The sequence below is a fragment of the Cupressus sempervirens genome, chromosome 10 (assembly GCF_028749045.1).
Source record: "Cupressus sempervirens isolate cs-2001-9-10 chromosome 10, ASM2874904v1, whole genome shotgun sequence".
Lineage (NCBI taxonomy): Eukaryota > Viridiplantae > Streptophyta > Pinopsida > Cupressales > Cupressaceae > Cupressus > Cupressus sempervirens.
Window position 1 is genome coordinate 288,024,693 of NC_143127.1, and position 13,181 is coordinate 288,037,873.

General features: G+C 38.3%; 1 protein-coding gene and 2 long non-coding RNA genes across 5 annotated transcripts; all 3 read right to left on the reverse strand.

Annotated features, from left to right (window-relative positions):
- Nucleotides 1-2,587: 2,587 nt before the first annotated feature.
- On the reverse strand, nucleotides 2,588-7,776 carry LOC149533779 (uncharacterized). Of its 3 annotated transcripts, XM_089803422.1 has the most exons (4): nucleotides 7,205-7,498; nucleotides 6,189-7,155; nucleotides 3,246-3,353; nucleotides 2,588-3,170 (listed from the first exon to the last, which is right to left on the reverse strand). In XM_089803422.1, the coding sequence occupies exons 2-4, from the start codon at nucleotides 6,804-6,806 to the stop codon at nucleotides 2,931-2,933; spliced, it is 966 nt and encodes a 321-aa protein (XP_089659548.1). In that variant the 5' UTR covers nucleotides 6,807-7,155; nucleotides 7,205-7,498; the 3' UTR covers nucleotides 2,588-2,930. The 3 variants fall into 3 exon arrangements, with proteins under 3 accessions (XP_089659548.1, XP_089659550.1, XP_089659549.1); XM_089803424.1 differs by having other exon boundaries at nucleotides 2,588-3,139; nucleotides 6,189-7,776; XM_089803423.1 differs by having other exon boundaries at nucleotides 2,920-3,353; nucleotides 6,189-7,492.
- Nucleotides 4,819-6,182, reverse strand: LOC149533780 (uncharacterized). Its single transcript, XR_016356745.1, has 2 exons — nucleotides 6,013-6,182; nucleotides 4,819-5,814 (listed from the first exon to the last, which is right to left on the reverse strand). It is a non-coding gene; the product is annotated as an uncharacterized LOC149533780 (long non-coding RNA).
- Nucleotides 6,712-8,101, reverse strand: LOC149533781 (uncharacterized). Its single transcript, XR_016356744.1, has 2 exons — nucleotides 7,973-8,101; nucleotides 6,712-7,868 (listed from the first exon to the last, which is right to left on the reverse strand). It is a non-coding gene; the product is annotated as an uncharacterized LOC149533781 (long non-coding RNA).
- Nucleotides 8,102-13,181: the final 5,080 nt, after the last annotated feature.

A 13,181-nucleotide genomic window follows, 5' to 3' on the forward strand; every position in this document is an offset into this window, starting at 1 on the left:
ACAAAAAAAATTGGGTGTATCTCTGCCAAGGTCAAGTGCAATAACTTGGCATCGATGTGAGGTAACAAACTAACTTTTTGTCAACCCTTAAAAATTTGCCAAGGGGTTCAAGAGCCCAAGTTATGAAGTTCCATAAATAGGGGGAAGGTTGTTCACTTTAATTCAACACAGAGAGTAGAGAGCCATAATTTCATCATTAATGTCATCCAGACTCCAAGGCATGGCTTTGAAACACAATAACCCAATATTCCAAAACTACTTGTCAATAACCTCTTTTTGGGAATTAGGGTTTGTCAAGAAGATAAGAAACAAGCTTTTATGAATCGTCCTTGAGTAAGAAAAATGGAACCCTAGTTTTTTACTCCAAGTATTGTGAAGCCATTCATTTAGATATGCCCTAGATGGAAGCTTATTTGCATCTTGAGCCATTAGAGAAATTGTTGAACATTTGAGCCTATTGCTTTCTCCTATGATCACAGTGATCTAGCAATTAGGCATAAGAATACAGATATGGGAGAGTAGAATCCTTACCTCTATCTTGTCATCTTCCTTCTTCTACTCCATCGATGCTCATTCTGCACTCAAATTTAGTTCCGACTAGCAGGGGGAATTCGTTGTTGATAACCTGTTTAAAGGACCTCAATTGGTCTACTTGCTTCAATGAAGTGTTTTACATAAGGTTGTTTGTGTTGGGTTGAATGGAGTCCAACAAATTGGTGCCCATTGAAAAGAGATTAGGTTAAACCTCTACATCAACAGCATCTAGCAGTAGCATTGGCAAGGACAAAGAAGGGTGGCCCTCTATTAGCAATGAAGACCTCCTCACTAAGAACCCTAGAAGATCATTCAAAGTTGCAAAGACAATTAATAATAATTTCATTAGATATCTTGCTTGCTTACTTAATATTTGAAAACACAAATCCCAACCATTAGTTCTACTCATTTGTTGAATCACAAAATTGAAATTCTTAAGTCTTCCTCCAACAACATACTACAACTTGTTTATTTATGTTTACAACTAAAGAAAATGGTCAATATCACAAGCAATGAGGAAACCAATTGCCAAATTTTGTAACTCTATTACAAAAAGATTCGTTGTGCAAGATGACTCCGTGTATTTGAGTTCAAATTAGTTTAGCTCTTTCTATCATGGCAGTGAAATGCAATTTTGTAATCAATGTATTTGTGGTTGTAAGGTTGATTCAACTTTGTTTGGGTTATACTTTTTGTTAAAGCTTTATGAGATTCCAACATCCTAAAGATCAAACAAAAACTAAGATAACATCCACGAGAGAATGAAAAGACAATTGCATTAAGATACAAGAATTGTATTATTTATTATAGACATAATGGACATCATTAAAGTAAACATAATAGGAATGCATATATGGCCAAGACTATAAGAAACAATGATAAAGAGAGGATAAGCTATCACCTGCACAAAATGTAATCACATGTCCACCAAAGGTGTATCGTCTTCTATTATGCAATGAAATATGTATCGTAAGATGAGAATGATAATGCAATATTTCACTAAGAGTGGATCTCAAACATAAAATGGAATGAAGTTAGAGCTTAATTGAAGTGCAAACTCCTAGATGTCTCAATGACAAACTACTATGCAATGCATTATCCTAAGCAAGCTTAAATAAAGTATAATCAATGAATATTTAATTACACTTACACTTTTGATCATATGTATTTGATTTTTAACGTTTATTATAATAGCACTTCGAACTGGTCATTATTGACCTCTGATTTGTAGCTCCTTTTGAATTGCTATTCTATCAATTGAGATAGAGATGAGATATAGTCTCCAACAACATGAAGGTGACTATAAATTCACCTCTCCCTTTTGTCTAATTTTTCAAGAACTCCAAAACTTCTTCTAGGTGTCAAGCAGCTAAATGTAATTTTGCAGATGCATTTGTGACTGTAAGGTTGATTCAGCTGTGCTTTTAATGATATATATTTGACTTCTTCAGACTGATCATTATTAACTTCTTATTTACAACTCCCTTCTGACTGCTATCCTTAACACATATATTTATCCACCTTTACTCAAATTGGGTAAAAAAATCCTATCAGTTGAGATAGGCTGAGACATCATCTAAAACATCATGAAAGTGACTGCATAAATTTAGCTCTTCCTTTGTCTAAATTTCCAAGATTCCAAAAAACCCTGTATTTGTTTATAATAATGGGTAAACTATTTTTACATTTCCAAAATCCGTATCAATGTATATTTTTTCTTCTTAAATCAATAGTGTAACAGTTTTTCGCATCAACATTTCAGATCATACTACATGATCCTTTATGATAATGCAGGTGAACAAAGGAAAATAAAATTGTTACTTGTCGATCCCAGAAGAAAAAATATACATAAGACTATTTCCAACTTAAAAATCAATACAATAGCCCTCAGCATAGGCTTGCCCTATTAGCAAATAGGGAACGCGTAGATAGACAGTGTGTATATATAACATTGTGTGTGATACAAATAATTGATGTTCTTCATTGATGGTATGGTGAATTAAAAAACATTTTAATGCTGTAATTACTCTGAAAGCCATTGGTAAGTTCTCACTGTTCAAAATATTTGTTTTAGTTTTGAAATTACTCTGAACATCATTTTAATGATTAAGCATCCCATTCAATAAATGGGTAGTCATGTTAATGCAGATTTACAGACTTGATGGATACCAGATTATTCAATGGGTTCCCCTAAATCGTTTTGAAAATGATCTATAAATTTCCTCTTCCCTTCTTATAGCACGACTTCCACCAGTGAAATCATTATCCTACTTAATAGTTTTAATTTAAGTACTTGATTTCCATGAGAACGCAACATGAGCATATCTAATACAAAGATTCAAACTAGTTACATCTCCATAAAATCACCGCACTCCACCACACAGCTTTAGATGTCATCAGTAATTGAATTGGATTTCTGTCCAGCATTCAACGACTGGTTTCCAATTCTTAATGCCAACAAAAGAAGACTGGCTTCCAATTCCATTGAGTGGATGACACTGATGACGTTTCTTAAAGCCAATGAACGCCCTCCAATTTGTAGCCAAGATTAATAGACTTGTCATGCATACTGGTGCTGCTGACTTGCTATCAAAGGGGCTTAACCCTGAAAATCCTTCTAGCGTGTTTTCATTTCTCTTTACAAAAAGATCACTTTCAGAATGCTATTGATCCAATGGCTCAACTGTAGTTTTGAAGAGGAGAATAGATACCTTGTCCACAGAGAAGTACAAGAAGCCTCCCAGAGAATGTGTAACAAATGATCCAAAGCTTGTTCCAACAATGCAGTGCCATGCATGGCCATAAGTTGTGTCGAATTCCTGTAGTCAGTCGAGAGATCTTTGTGTTAGCCACAAACCTAAAATTGAAGATGTTTGTATTGTCTATACCAACTATAAATAACATAACGTTACATCCTCTTCAATCCAGCATTTATGTTTCATTAATAGGGAAAAGAGAAATCAACTGAGGATACGCATATCAATATCAAGAAGAATAGTAGTCAATAGAATGGTACCAAAAGACGATTTTCTGGTGCTATGAATGAATCTCCAGGAAACACTTATTGGGGCCCAGAAAATGCAGAAAGGGGACTTTATGAGTTCTATTGCATTGAAGATTGAAGGAGGCATATCAGTATCCTTTACTAGTTGTATGTGTAACTAAAAGTATTTTCACTACTAAATGTGTATAAGCAACCCCTTTCAATTCATGGCATTTACATTCGATTTATATTTCCTTTTCCTTCATACTCTCAAAGAGTTACTTCACTGAATCTTTCCTTCATTTGGCTCATCATTCAGCAGCTAAAAGTACCAAGTACCCTTTGTGTGTGGCCTATTCAGATACAAAGGGAGACAGGGTAACAGACAGCACTAATTCTTGCTTGCCGCCACTGAGCAACTTCGATTTCTGAACTCCATTCTAGCTTATGAGGGCCTCCTTCATCTTAAAGCTGGGAACCCCAATGAACTGTGATCAAGGCTGCAAGTGTATTGGTATACATTATCAGTTTCTTCTCTTCTTCTAGGTGTTCCCTTTCCTTGAAAGTTAAGATAGATTCTAGGGGGGTGCCTTGTTTCCCCCCTGGATTGTGCAGCCATAGTCATTCTGCAGATGACGTTATAAGTTCTTGCATTTTCAATGTCATCTAAGGATAGTTGGTTCCTTGTTCCCAATGAGTGATGAAGACTTGTGACATCATTATTTTTCATCCATGATGACACACAGTACTAGATTCCCTTAGTCCAACACATTCTCCCGATAATATCTTTGATTGTCAATTCTATCTCATGGACATTCATCAAAGTGGTGAAAAATGGCTAATGCTTCCGATTGTAGCTGAATGATTCTTTGATTGTCAATTCTATCTCGTGGACATTCATCAAAGTGGTGAAAAATGACTAATGCTTCTGATTGTAGCTGAATGATTGATACTGATTTTATTGTATCTAGCCATTCATGCATTTCTGTGGGGTCAACATTCGTTTCAGATACTCTTGTATGGTTTGTCATCACCCTTTATATAAGAAATATCGGAGATCTCTGATATTAGAAAGTTCATTATCTGGTACTTAATTTCCATATGCACTAGGCTGTGCTAAATAGAAGACTAAGATACCGTTTTTAAACAATTGTTAAACTGAAGAAAATCAGCAACTCTTAGCTTAAACAATTTTATCCATACACTCAGCAGTACTGTTGCAAGCTAAGTATACCCAAAACCCACAACATCATTCTCTTTGTACCTTGAGAGTTTGTTATTTGCCTCATCACAGATCAATATCAAATGTTAATCAATCTCACTCTCAATGAGGTGGACATTCTTTTTCTCAACATCATGATTTTCAAGTCAGATCACTTTGACATCAACTTTCTTGTGTCGTAGCACAATTACTAGATCAAATCTAATTTTTTCTAGGATTCTTCAATTTCACTTCGATGGATGTTAGGATATGCAACCAATGCAGCTGTGATGCAATCAAACAGGAGGTTCAACTTCACAAACAATTTATTTTTCTGGATGATCCACCCACTTGGAAAAAAGCAGACAAAAGCACAAGCTATAAAAAACGTTCCCCTCATCTTCAAAGTCATAATAACAATAAACTTAGTATAACCTAGCACACCAAAATCCACAATAAATTGGAGGATCCTAAGTTGGGGAAAGAGATACATCATTAAATTCTGAGCTATGACAATCCACTTACATATAACGGGGCCAGATTCCCAGAAGTAGAAACCTCTGGGAGTAAACACAGCTTAAGTAAAGTGTTAAGTAGAGTCTATATTCAATAGCACTCTACATATACAGAGCATTTTATATGTTCCCCTGAAAAGATCGTAAAAGGATAAAAATCAGATTTTTTTCTACAGTTCTGTAGAAAACTCTAGACACAGAACATTTGATATATGCCCCCAAAAAAATCGTCGGGGGATAAAAACCACTTCCTTTTAAAAGGCCCTGTAGCAAACTGTACGGACAGAACACTTGATATATTCCCACAAAAATATGGGTTAAGAGGATAAATATCAGAAACTTTAAAAGTGCCAATAAGCATTGGGTTCTCAAATCATAAGCCTGGGTTGCTTGAGTCATCGGCATCCTTCGCCTTAGAAGATGGGTTGTGGGATATGTATTCCATCCTCTGAGAATTGAACCTTTCTTTACTCCTTATGACATGAAAAGTTCGCATTCAGGGAACGTTGGTCCGTGATTAATTGTTCTAGTGAGAAAATTATTCTTAATCGCATCCAACGGATGCAGAATGTTGTTGGACACTGTTGAGAAACAGATAAAACGGGTTAAGGGTATAAAAATCAGAAATGTTCTAAAGACGCTTAGCATTGGGTGCTCGAATCATCGGCATCCCTTGAACTAAAATAAAGATTATGGTATATGTGTTCCACTAAATCTCCGACTCAACCCCGCTTTTCCCCTTATGACATGAAAAGCTTGCACGCAGCAAAAACTCTTACCTAATTAACATTTTGGTGAGAAATCCGCTCAAAATCTTCTTCTTGAGATGCAAGAATGTTGTTGGAAATGAACTCGACAGTTAATACGAGGAACGTTGTACGGTACACCACAGCTAGAAGTTAATGAAAATGTTTTAAATATAGAATAAATTCATACATAAATAGGCAAACCGTACCTTCTTCAAAATCAAGGCAACTCGCTTGCTGTTGAGCTTATCCATGGAATCCAAGCACTGTCTAGCACATCTAAAAGCCCGCTCTTGCAGAGCCGGCGGCATATCGGCGGCCTTCACTCTCACCTTCATCTCAGCTGCCACCGCCGCCAAATTAACCTCGGAAACGGGCGGCGAAAGCACAAGTTTACCAGCACTCACATTCATTTGTCTCCTTCGAGCCCCTTCGCTGGACTTGACGAGCACCATGACGCCCTTAGCGTCGCTTCTTCGATTGTGAGCCACGGGCGGATTCCTCTTCTCATATTTGAACTTGGGCGTGGGAGGCTCCTGCGTCTTCCCAAGCTGCTCCACTTCAGCCCTGAGGCTCTGCAGGTGCTTCAAGTCCTCTTCATACTCTTGCACCGGAGCAGCTCGCGGGCTGTTCCGGTAAAACAGGGGAGGGCTCGGTGGTTCGACTCTGCTCGGCGACGAGAGTGCTAATGCCTCTGCCCTTTTTTCCAGGTCCCGCCTGGCCAATGCTCTGTTTCTCTCAATCAATCGGCTCAGAATGTGGCTTCTTCTCGCAAGTTCTCGCTCTGCAAGTGTGGCCACGCAAGACCCCTCTTCCATTGAACTCATTTAAACCCAATCCACCTCATTCAAAGGAAATCCGGCATATCAGAGGATTCAGACCCAACTCATTGAACTCATTCAAAAGCAATCCACCATATCAGAAGAATCGGACCCAGCTCATTGAAGTCATTCGGAATCAATCCACCATATCAGAAAATTCCAGCCCAACTCATTGAAACCCAAATCACTCAATCCACAGCATCAGAACATCAAACCCTACTCACCGAAATCATTCAATCCCAATCAACTATATCAGAACACTCAGATCCTCACGCATTGAAATCATTCAAGCCCAATCCACCATATCTGAAGAATCAGAACCAACATGAACTCATTCAAACCCAATCCACCATATCTGAAGAATCAGAACCAACATGAACTCATTCAAACCCAATCCACCGTACCAGAAATTTCAGACCCAACTCGTTGAAATCATGCAAAACCAATCCACCATTTGAGAATTTTTCAAACCCAACTCGTGAAATCATTCAAACCGAATCAAGCATATCAGAAGAATAAAACCTAACTCATTCAAACCCAATCCACCATATCAGAGCATTCAGGCCCAACTCATTCAGCTCAACCAGACAACCATAGGAAAAGGGCAAAAGAAGGACGACTCTGAAGCTCCGGAGTCGGGGCCAAGCTTAAATCGAATGGCAGAGGGATACCTCCTGTAGCTTCTTCTTGGCGAGTGGGACATGACGAAACAGAGGAACGGGCGACGGAGAAATTTGAAATGAAGGGCCCGTCAGATGCCGTAGTTCTAGGCCCGCGTGTAAATGTACGGCTGCCGAGGGTTGCACGTGAAGCTGCGAGCAACAGTTAAAGCAGCGTCGCCGTCGGTCATATGGGTGCATTTTCAAGGACCGAGGGGGCCTACTGCCCTGCTATTGTTGGTTGCAGAGGAAACTATGCTACAGTAGCAGACAGGAGATATGAAAAGGAGCGATGGAGCACTGTTCTATCGCTGTCTCACTTGCATCGAAATGCGATGTGTTTCTCCTTTTAACGCTTTGTTTTGCCTCGCGGTCGATCATATGAGTACTAAACACCTGTTTTGCACAGCTAAAACGAGGAACAGTAGCAGCACCGTCAAAAAAATTGCAAGGGCGTAAGATATAATTTTTAACTGTTAAAAGAAATAATAAAGAAGGATTGCGGGGCTGTACCAGACAACAAGCGCTGCAGAGTTTGTGTGTGATTTTGATCTTGCCATTTACCGTTATAACTTGATATAATTCTGTACGAAATAAATCGAGCTTCAGCTAAGAATGGTCCATCTTTGCAATTCGTTCCATTCTGGTCTCTAGCTGTTTGCAACTAGTTTTGTTCCTTTTGGTGTATCTGAGTGGCCCCGTTATATAGTTCAACACCCGTTCGAATTTGTGATGTTTTCGGGATATCGGTTAGTTCATGTTTGACTTCGGCCAACCAATTCATATGTAGCCTAGACTATCCAAAATTGATAAAAATAATGGCTTTGTGGCATAGAAAGTTTATATCTTAAATAACTAATTGGAGTTAAATTAGTTTTCTAGGTCAGAATGAAGGATAATTCAATGTTGTCATAAACTTCTCAAGTTTAGAGATTTCCTTTAGCTCCGACTCTAAATGTTCTTCTTGTTGAATGTTTTGAATACCTGATTGTCATGACATCTCTTCTAGCCTTGTCAGAGGTATTTCCCTACCCAAGTCACCTACCCAACTTGTCAATGAGCACTTCGTTGATGATTCATTTCTTACACTCATTGAGGATGAGGAAAATGTTTCCAACACTTGCAATGTCTTGACACCTTTTGTCTAGCTTTTGGTTCAATTATTCAATGGCACAACCCGCCATGGCTTTCACAGTATGAATGGAAATGGATCCAACACGGAGATGTATTCTACTTTCTGGGCATTCCTTTTGTTTTCCAAGCTTTGCCTATGGAGCTTTGGGATGTTCTTCTTGCCAAGATTGAGAAGAAGCTTGACTACTAGATTACCAAGCCTCTCTCTTTGGCTGGTAAGTTCCAGATTTGTTTTAAGGTTTGGTTGCCACCCATCTTTACTATTCCTCTTGTTGGGCTTCTTCTAAGGCCTCTTACATTGAGCTAGAGAAACTCATTAGGGAATTTCTTTGGGCTTCTAGAGCTGGCCACCATGGATTCCACATAGTCGTTTGGGATTATTGTCATCTTCCCAAGGAATCTGGAGGCCTTAGCCTTCTCTCCACTTAGAGGTAGGATATTTCCTTATGTGCCAAATGGGTTACTTGTGCCCTCACTGAAGATTGAGGCCTGGAAAATTATTCTTAGACACTGCATTTCTTTTGGTTTTGCAGTCAACAAACTAGTTTGGATGGGGATTGGCTTTCAAACCCTTCTCATCACTCCTAAACTAGTGCAAATCCAACGCACTTTTGTTGTCAAATGCATTTGGAAAGCCATCAAGTCATGGCTTTGATGGGGTGGAGATGGATTTAGGAATGGGCTTTCTATGAACCATCATAACATTTGGTAATCTCCCATTTTCGTTGTGCAAGGGGTTTCACTTGCTAAAGTGCAACCTGTGTCAATGCGCTACATTATTTCAAACGTGGCATCATAACACCTAAAGATTTTTTCTCTAGGGCTACTATGAGCCTTAGAACTTGGGATGACATGCAAATCCATTTTCATATGTCTCCTCTTGATACATGAGCATCCTAGGGTAGTGACAGTCTTGTATGCAAAAGCATCGAACTCATATTTGTGGACTTATGTTTCATGCAGTTAGGGTTATGTTTGAGACATACTGGCGGACCTTTCCCTATATGCACATAATAATTGGAGTTATCTTGTTGGAGTTAGAGTCGTTTTAGTGGCTATTGGTAATGTGTTCCTATTTCCTAGCCAGGCTTTTGGAGATTGTTTTACGTGAGCTTCAATATTTGAGATTTGGTTTATGCACTCTTAGATTTTGATCGTTGGATGATATGTGGACTTTGTCTAAGGGTGCATACTTTTATGTGGTCATATGAGTTAGTCATGCATTGTAAACTTGGGGCTTGTCCTAAGTATTAATTTAATTTAGTATGTCAAACTGACTTGTCGCTTGAATGTGTATCTAATGAGAATGTTTATTTAACGTAACTTGCTAGGGCGACCTATGGCTTGGTTTAGAATAAGTAGAGGGTCTTGTGATGTCTAGAGTCATTCAATTCAACAAGGAGTGGCCGAGAGGAGCAAAGTTTAGTAGAGCTAGTAGCTAAGTGTGGGCTTAGGAAACAAGAAGGTTGATTGGTGGCTTGTGAGCACAATTTTAGATTCTTCTTGGGGTTTTTTGTACCAGATTGTGGGTTTGGACTAGCTAGAGTTTGGATCTTGTGAGGTCTTGAATAATAGTTATAGAAATTTGTTGATGTATTTGGCCATAATCTAAAAGGTCTTACAACTAGGCATATTGGATGTTAATCTATTGATTCTATTATGAGAATATTTGTTTACAATTGATTTGAATCTATGAGTTGTTGGTATACTTTCACTATGTGGTTATTTGCTAGGGGCTAGGTCATCTCCTTGGAGACTCACCCAACCTTGCTTTGCATCAAGTGTTATCATAGCTAGTTGATATTGTGGATTTGTTTCTTTGGGTTTGCAAAGATCTTCGAAGATGCCTCCAAGAAGATTGGACCATAGGGCAGTTGTAGATCTATGTGATGTTGTGGAGACTAAGATTTCAAAGAAGATTAGATCAGATTTCAAATCTGAGATGTAGCCGATGAAGAATGATATGGTCGTTGAGATCATAAGAGTTATAACTAGTGTACCAAAGAATGTGGGTACTGAAGATGGTTATGAGGAAGTTGTTGAAGTTTTTGAGGTTGTTGGATCTAGTGGAGAAAATAGAGTCAATCACATGGAGAGACCTGTGGAATATAGAGTTGGTCAGTTGGATGGATTTACGGCTTAGTAAACATTGAAGCACAAGATGGATTTTCCTATTTCTCATGTACTTTGAATCTTGAAGACCTGATTGATTGGATTGGTGAGTTGGAAGACTACTTTAAGTTAGAGGATATTGGAGATTCTCTTAGAGTGAGGTTAGCACAAACTAAGATGAAATGACATGCTACTTTATGGTGGAAATAATTGCAAAGAGATAGAAAAGAGGAAGTTGAAAGGAAGATCACTAGGTGGAGATTGATGGTGACAAAATTGAAAGCTAAGTTCATTCCTGTTGATTATGAACTTGATTTGTTTAAGAAGTTGCAGAATTTGAAGTAGGAGGATGTGGCTGTGAAGGATTATATCGAGGAGTTCTACAAGTTAACTATTTGGTCTGGACATAGAGAATTGTCTAAAGAAAAGGTGGCTAGATATATTAATGGTTTGAGATTCAATATTCAAGATGAGATTGGCATGTTGAAGATTGATTATGTGGAGGATGCATATCAGTATGCCCTGAGGGCAAAAGAAAAGTTGAAGAGAGGACACTAAGGTAATTCCCAAGGGAAGGGGAAGAAGGTGAAAGATAAACAAATTATTGAAGATGAACCAAAACCCATTGAATAGAGGAAGAGAACATGTAGAGGTGTATTTAAGGGCACTTGCTACATACGATTTAGTGAATGAGCCTGAGTAGGAGGAGGAGAACTTGCTAGTTCGGCAAGTGTTGGTTGGTAAGAAGGTGTTGGAACCTTGTCAAAGGAGGAATTTGTTCAGGACTCGTTGTATGTTTGGAGGTAAATGCTAGAATGTGATTGTGGATGGTGATAGTATTGATAAACTATTTGTTAAGGAGATGGTTCAAAAACTTGGTTTGAGGAGAGTGAGACATCCCTATCCTTATAGGATCAATTGGTTGCAAAATGAGCATGCTTTGGAAGTGAGGGAGTAGTGTCTTATATTTTTACATTGGGTGTTATGTTGATCAAGTGTTGTGTGATGTTGTGGACATAAGCATTTATTACTTAGTAGATTGTAAGGCAATGCATGATTGTGTCAAGAATGTGTTTATTATTGAGAAGGATGGCAAGAAGCTTTCATTGATTCCTTCAAGCATAATGCAAAACTTGGTGGAGAAACCCGAGTTTTGGTAGCTGAATTGAGTTGAAGGATTCCCAAAGGGTTAGAGATCAGCATGGAAAACAGACTCGTGGCACACCAAGGACATATGTGAAGATGGCAATTGCAGGAAAGGAGTTAAAGAAGTAGAACAAAGGAAAGAATGTACAAGTTTATAATGTGGAAGACATGTATGTGAAGAACTAGTTTAGGGTTTATGTGCAAAACCCTAGAAGATGTTCTTCTAGATTTTGAGAACATTTTTTTATTTGCACCTAGGGTGTCTGATGCAACAGCATCCTAAGGCAGTGGCAATCTTGTATGTAGGAGCATCAAGCTCAGGTTTGTGGACTTATGTTTTGCATGGTTAGGGTTATGTTCGAGACATATTGGTGGACCTTTTCCAATGTGTGCATAATGATTGGAGCTATTGTGTTGGAGTTAGAGTTGTTTTAGTGGTTGTTGGTAACATGTTCCTATTTCCTAGACAGGCTTTGGAGATTGTTTCTATGAGCTTTGATATGTGGGATTTGGCTTATGTGCTCTTGGATTTTGATCATTGGATGGCATGTGGACCTATGTTTAAGAGTGCATACTTTTATGTGGTCATATGAGTTAGTTATGCATTTTAAACTTGGGGCCTGTCCTAAGTATTTATTTAATTTAGTCTGTCAGGCTGACTTGTGGCTTTAATGTGTATTTAATGAGAGTATTTATTTAGTGTAACTTTCTAGGCCAACTTGTGGCTTGATTAACATAAGTAGAGGGTCTTGTGATGTCTAAAGTCATTTAGTTCAACATAGAGTAGCTGAGAGGAATGAAGTTTAGTAGAGCTAGTAGCAAAGTGTGGGCTTAGGAAATAAGGAGATTGTAATGTCCCCTTGTTAGCATTCATAGCATGATGTTGTCGTTAGCCTATTTCCCCACGGTCCCGTAGGCTAACCAAGACATTAAAGGGGCTTAGAGGCCATTTGGCCTAGATAGTTTCAGTTGCAGGTCTTTCTGAGGGGTTTTGAGGCAACTTTGGGCATACTTACTATTTATAGTAAGTCATCTCGGGCATGGGTGGACATCCAGTGGTAGCGGTATGTCGATGGTAATTGTTTAAAATCGGCAAGAAGACTTGTTTATCATTGATAAGATTTGTTTTACATTGATAAAGCTATTTTATAAAGTTAAAATTAAATATTTAACTTTATTAATGCATAGACTATAGTTTGTGAGAAATATTTAAATTAAAAGAGTCCCTTTTATTTTATAACACATTGGAGACATAAGTTACATAAAGGGAGTTATGTTTTATCCCACATTGAGAAAATGAAGGATGGAGCTCTTGTGAGAACACTATAAA

What these genes read in the sequence shown, in the direction of transcription:
- LOC149533779 (XM_089803422.1), bottom strand. Translation starts at nt 6,806, where the DNA reads ATGAGTTCAATGGAAGAGGGGTCTTGCGTGGCCACACTTGCAGAGCGA. An exon ending in TTGCCTTGATTTTGAAGAAG is followed by an intron (nt 3,354 to 6,188) that starts GTACGGTTTGCC and finishes GACTGACTACAG; the next exon opens with GAATTCGACACAACTTATGG. An exon ending in TGTACTTCTCTGTGGACAAG is followed by an intron (nt 3,171 to 3,245) that starts GTATCTATTCTC and finishes CTTTTTGTAAAG; the next exon opens with AGAAATGAAAACACGCTAGA.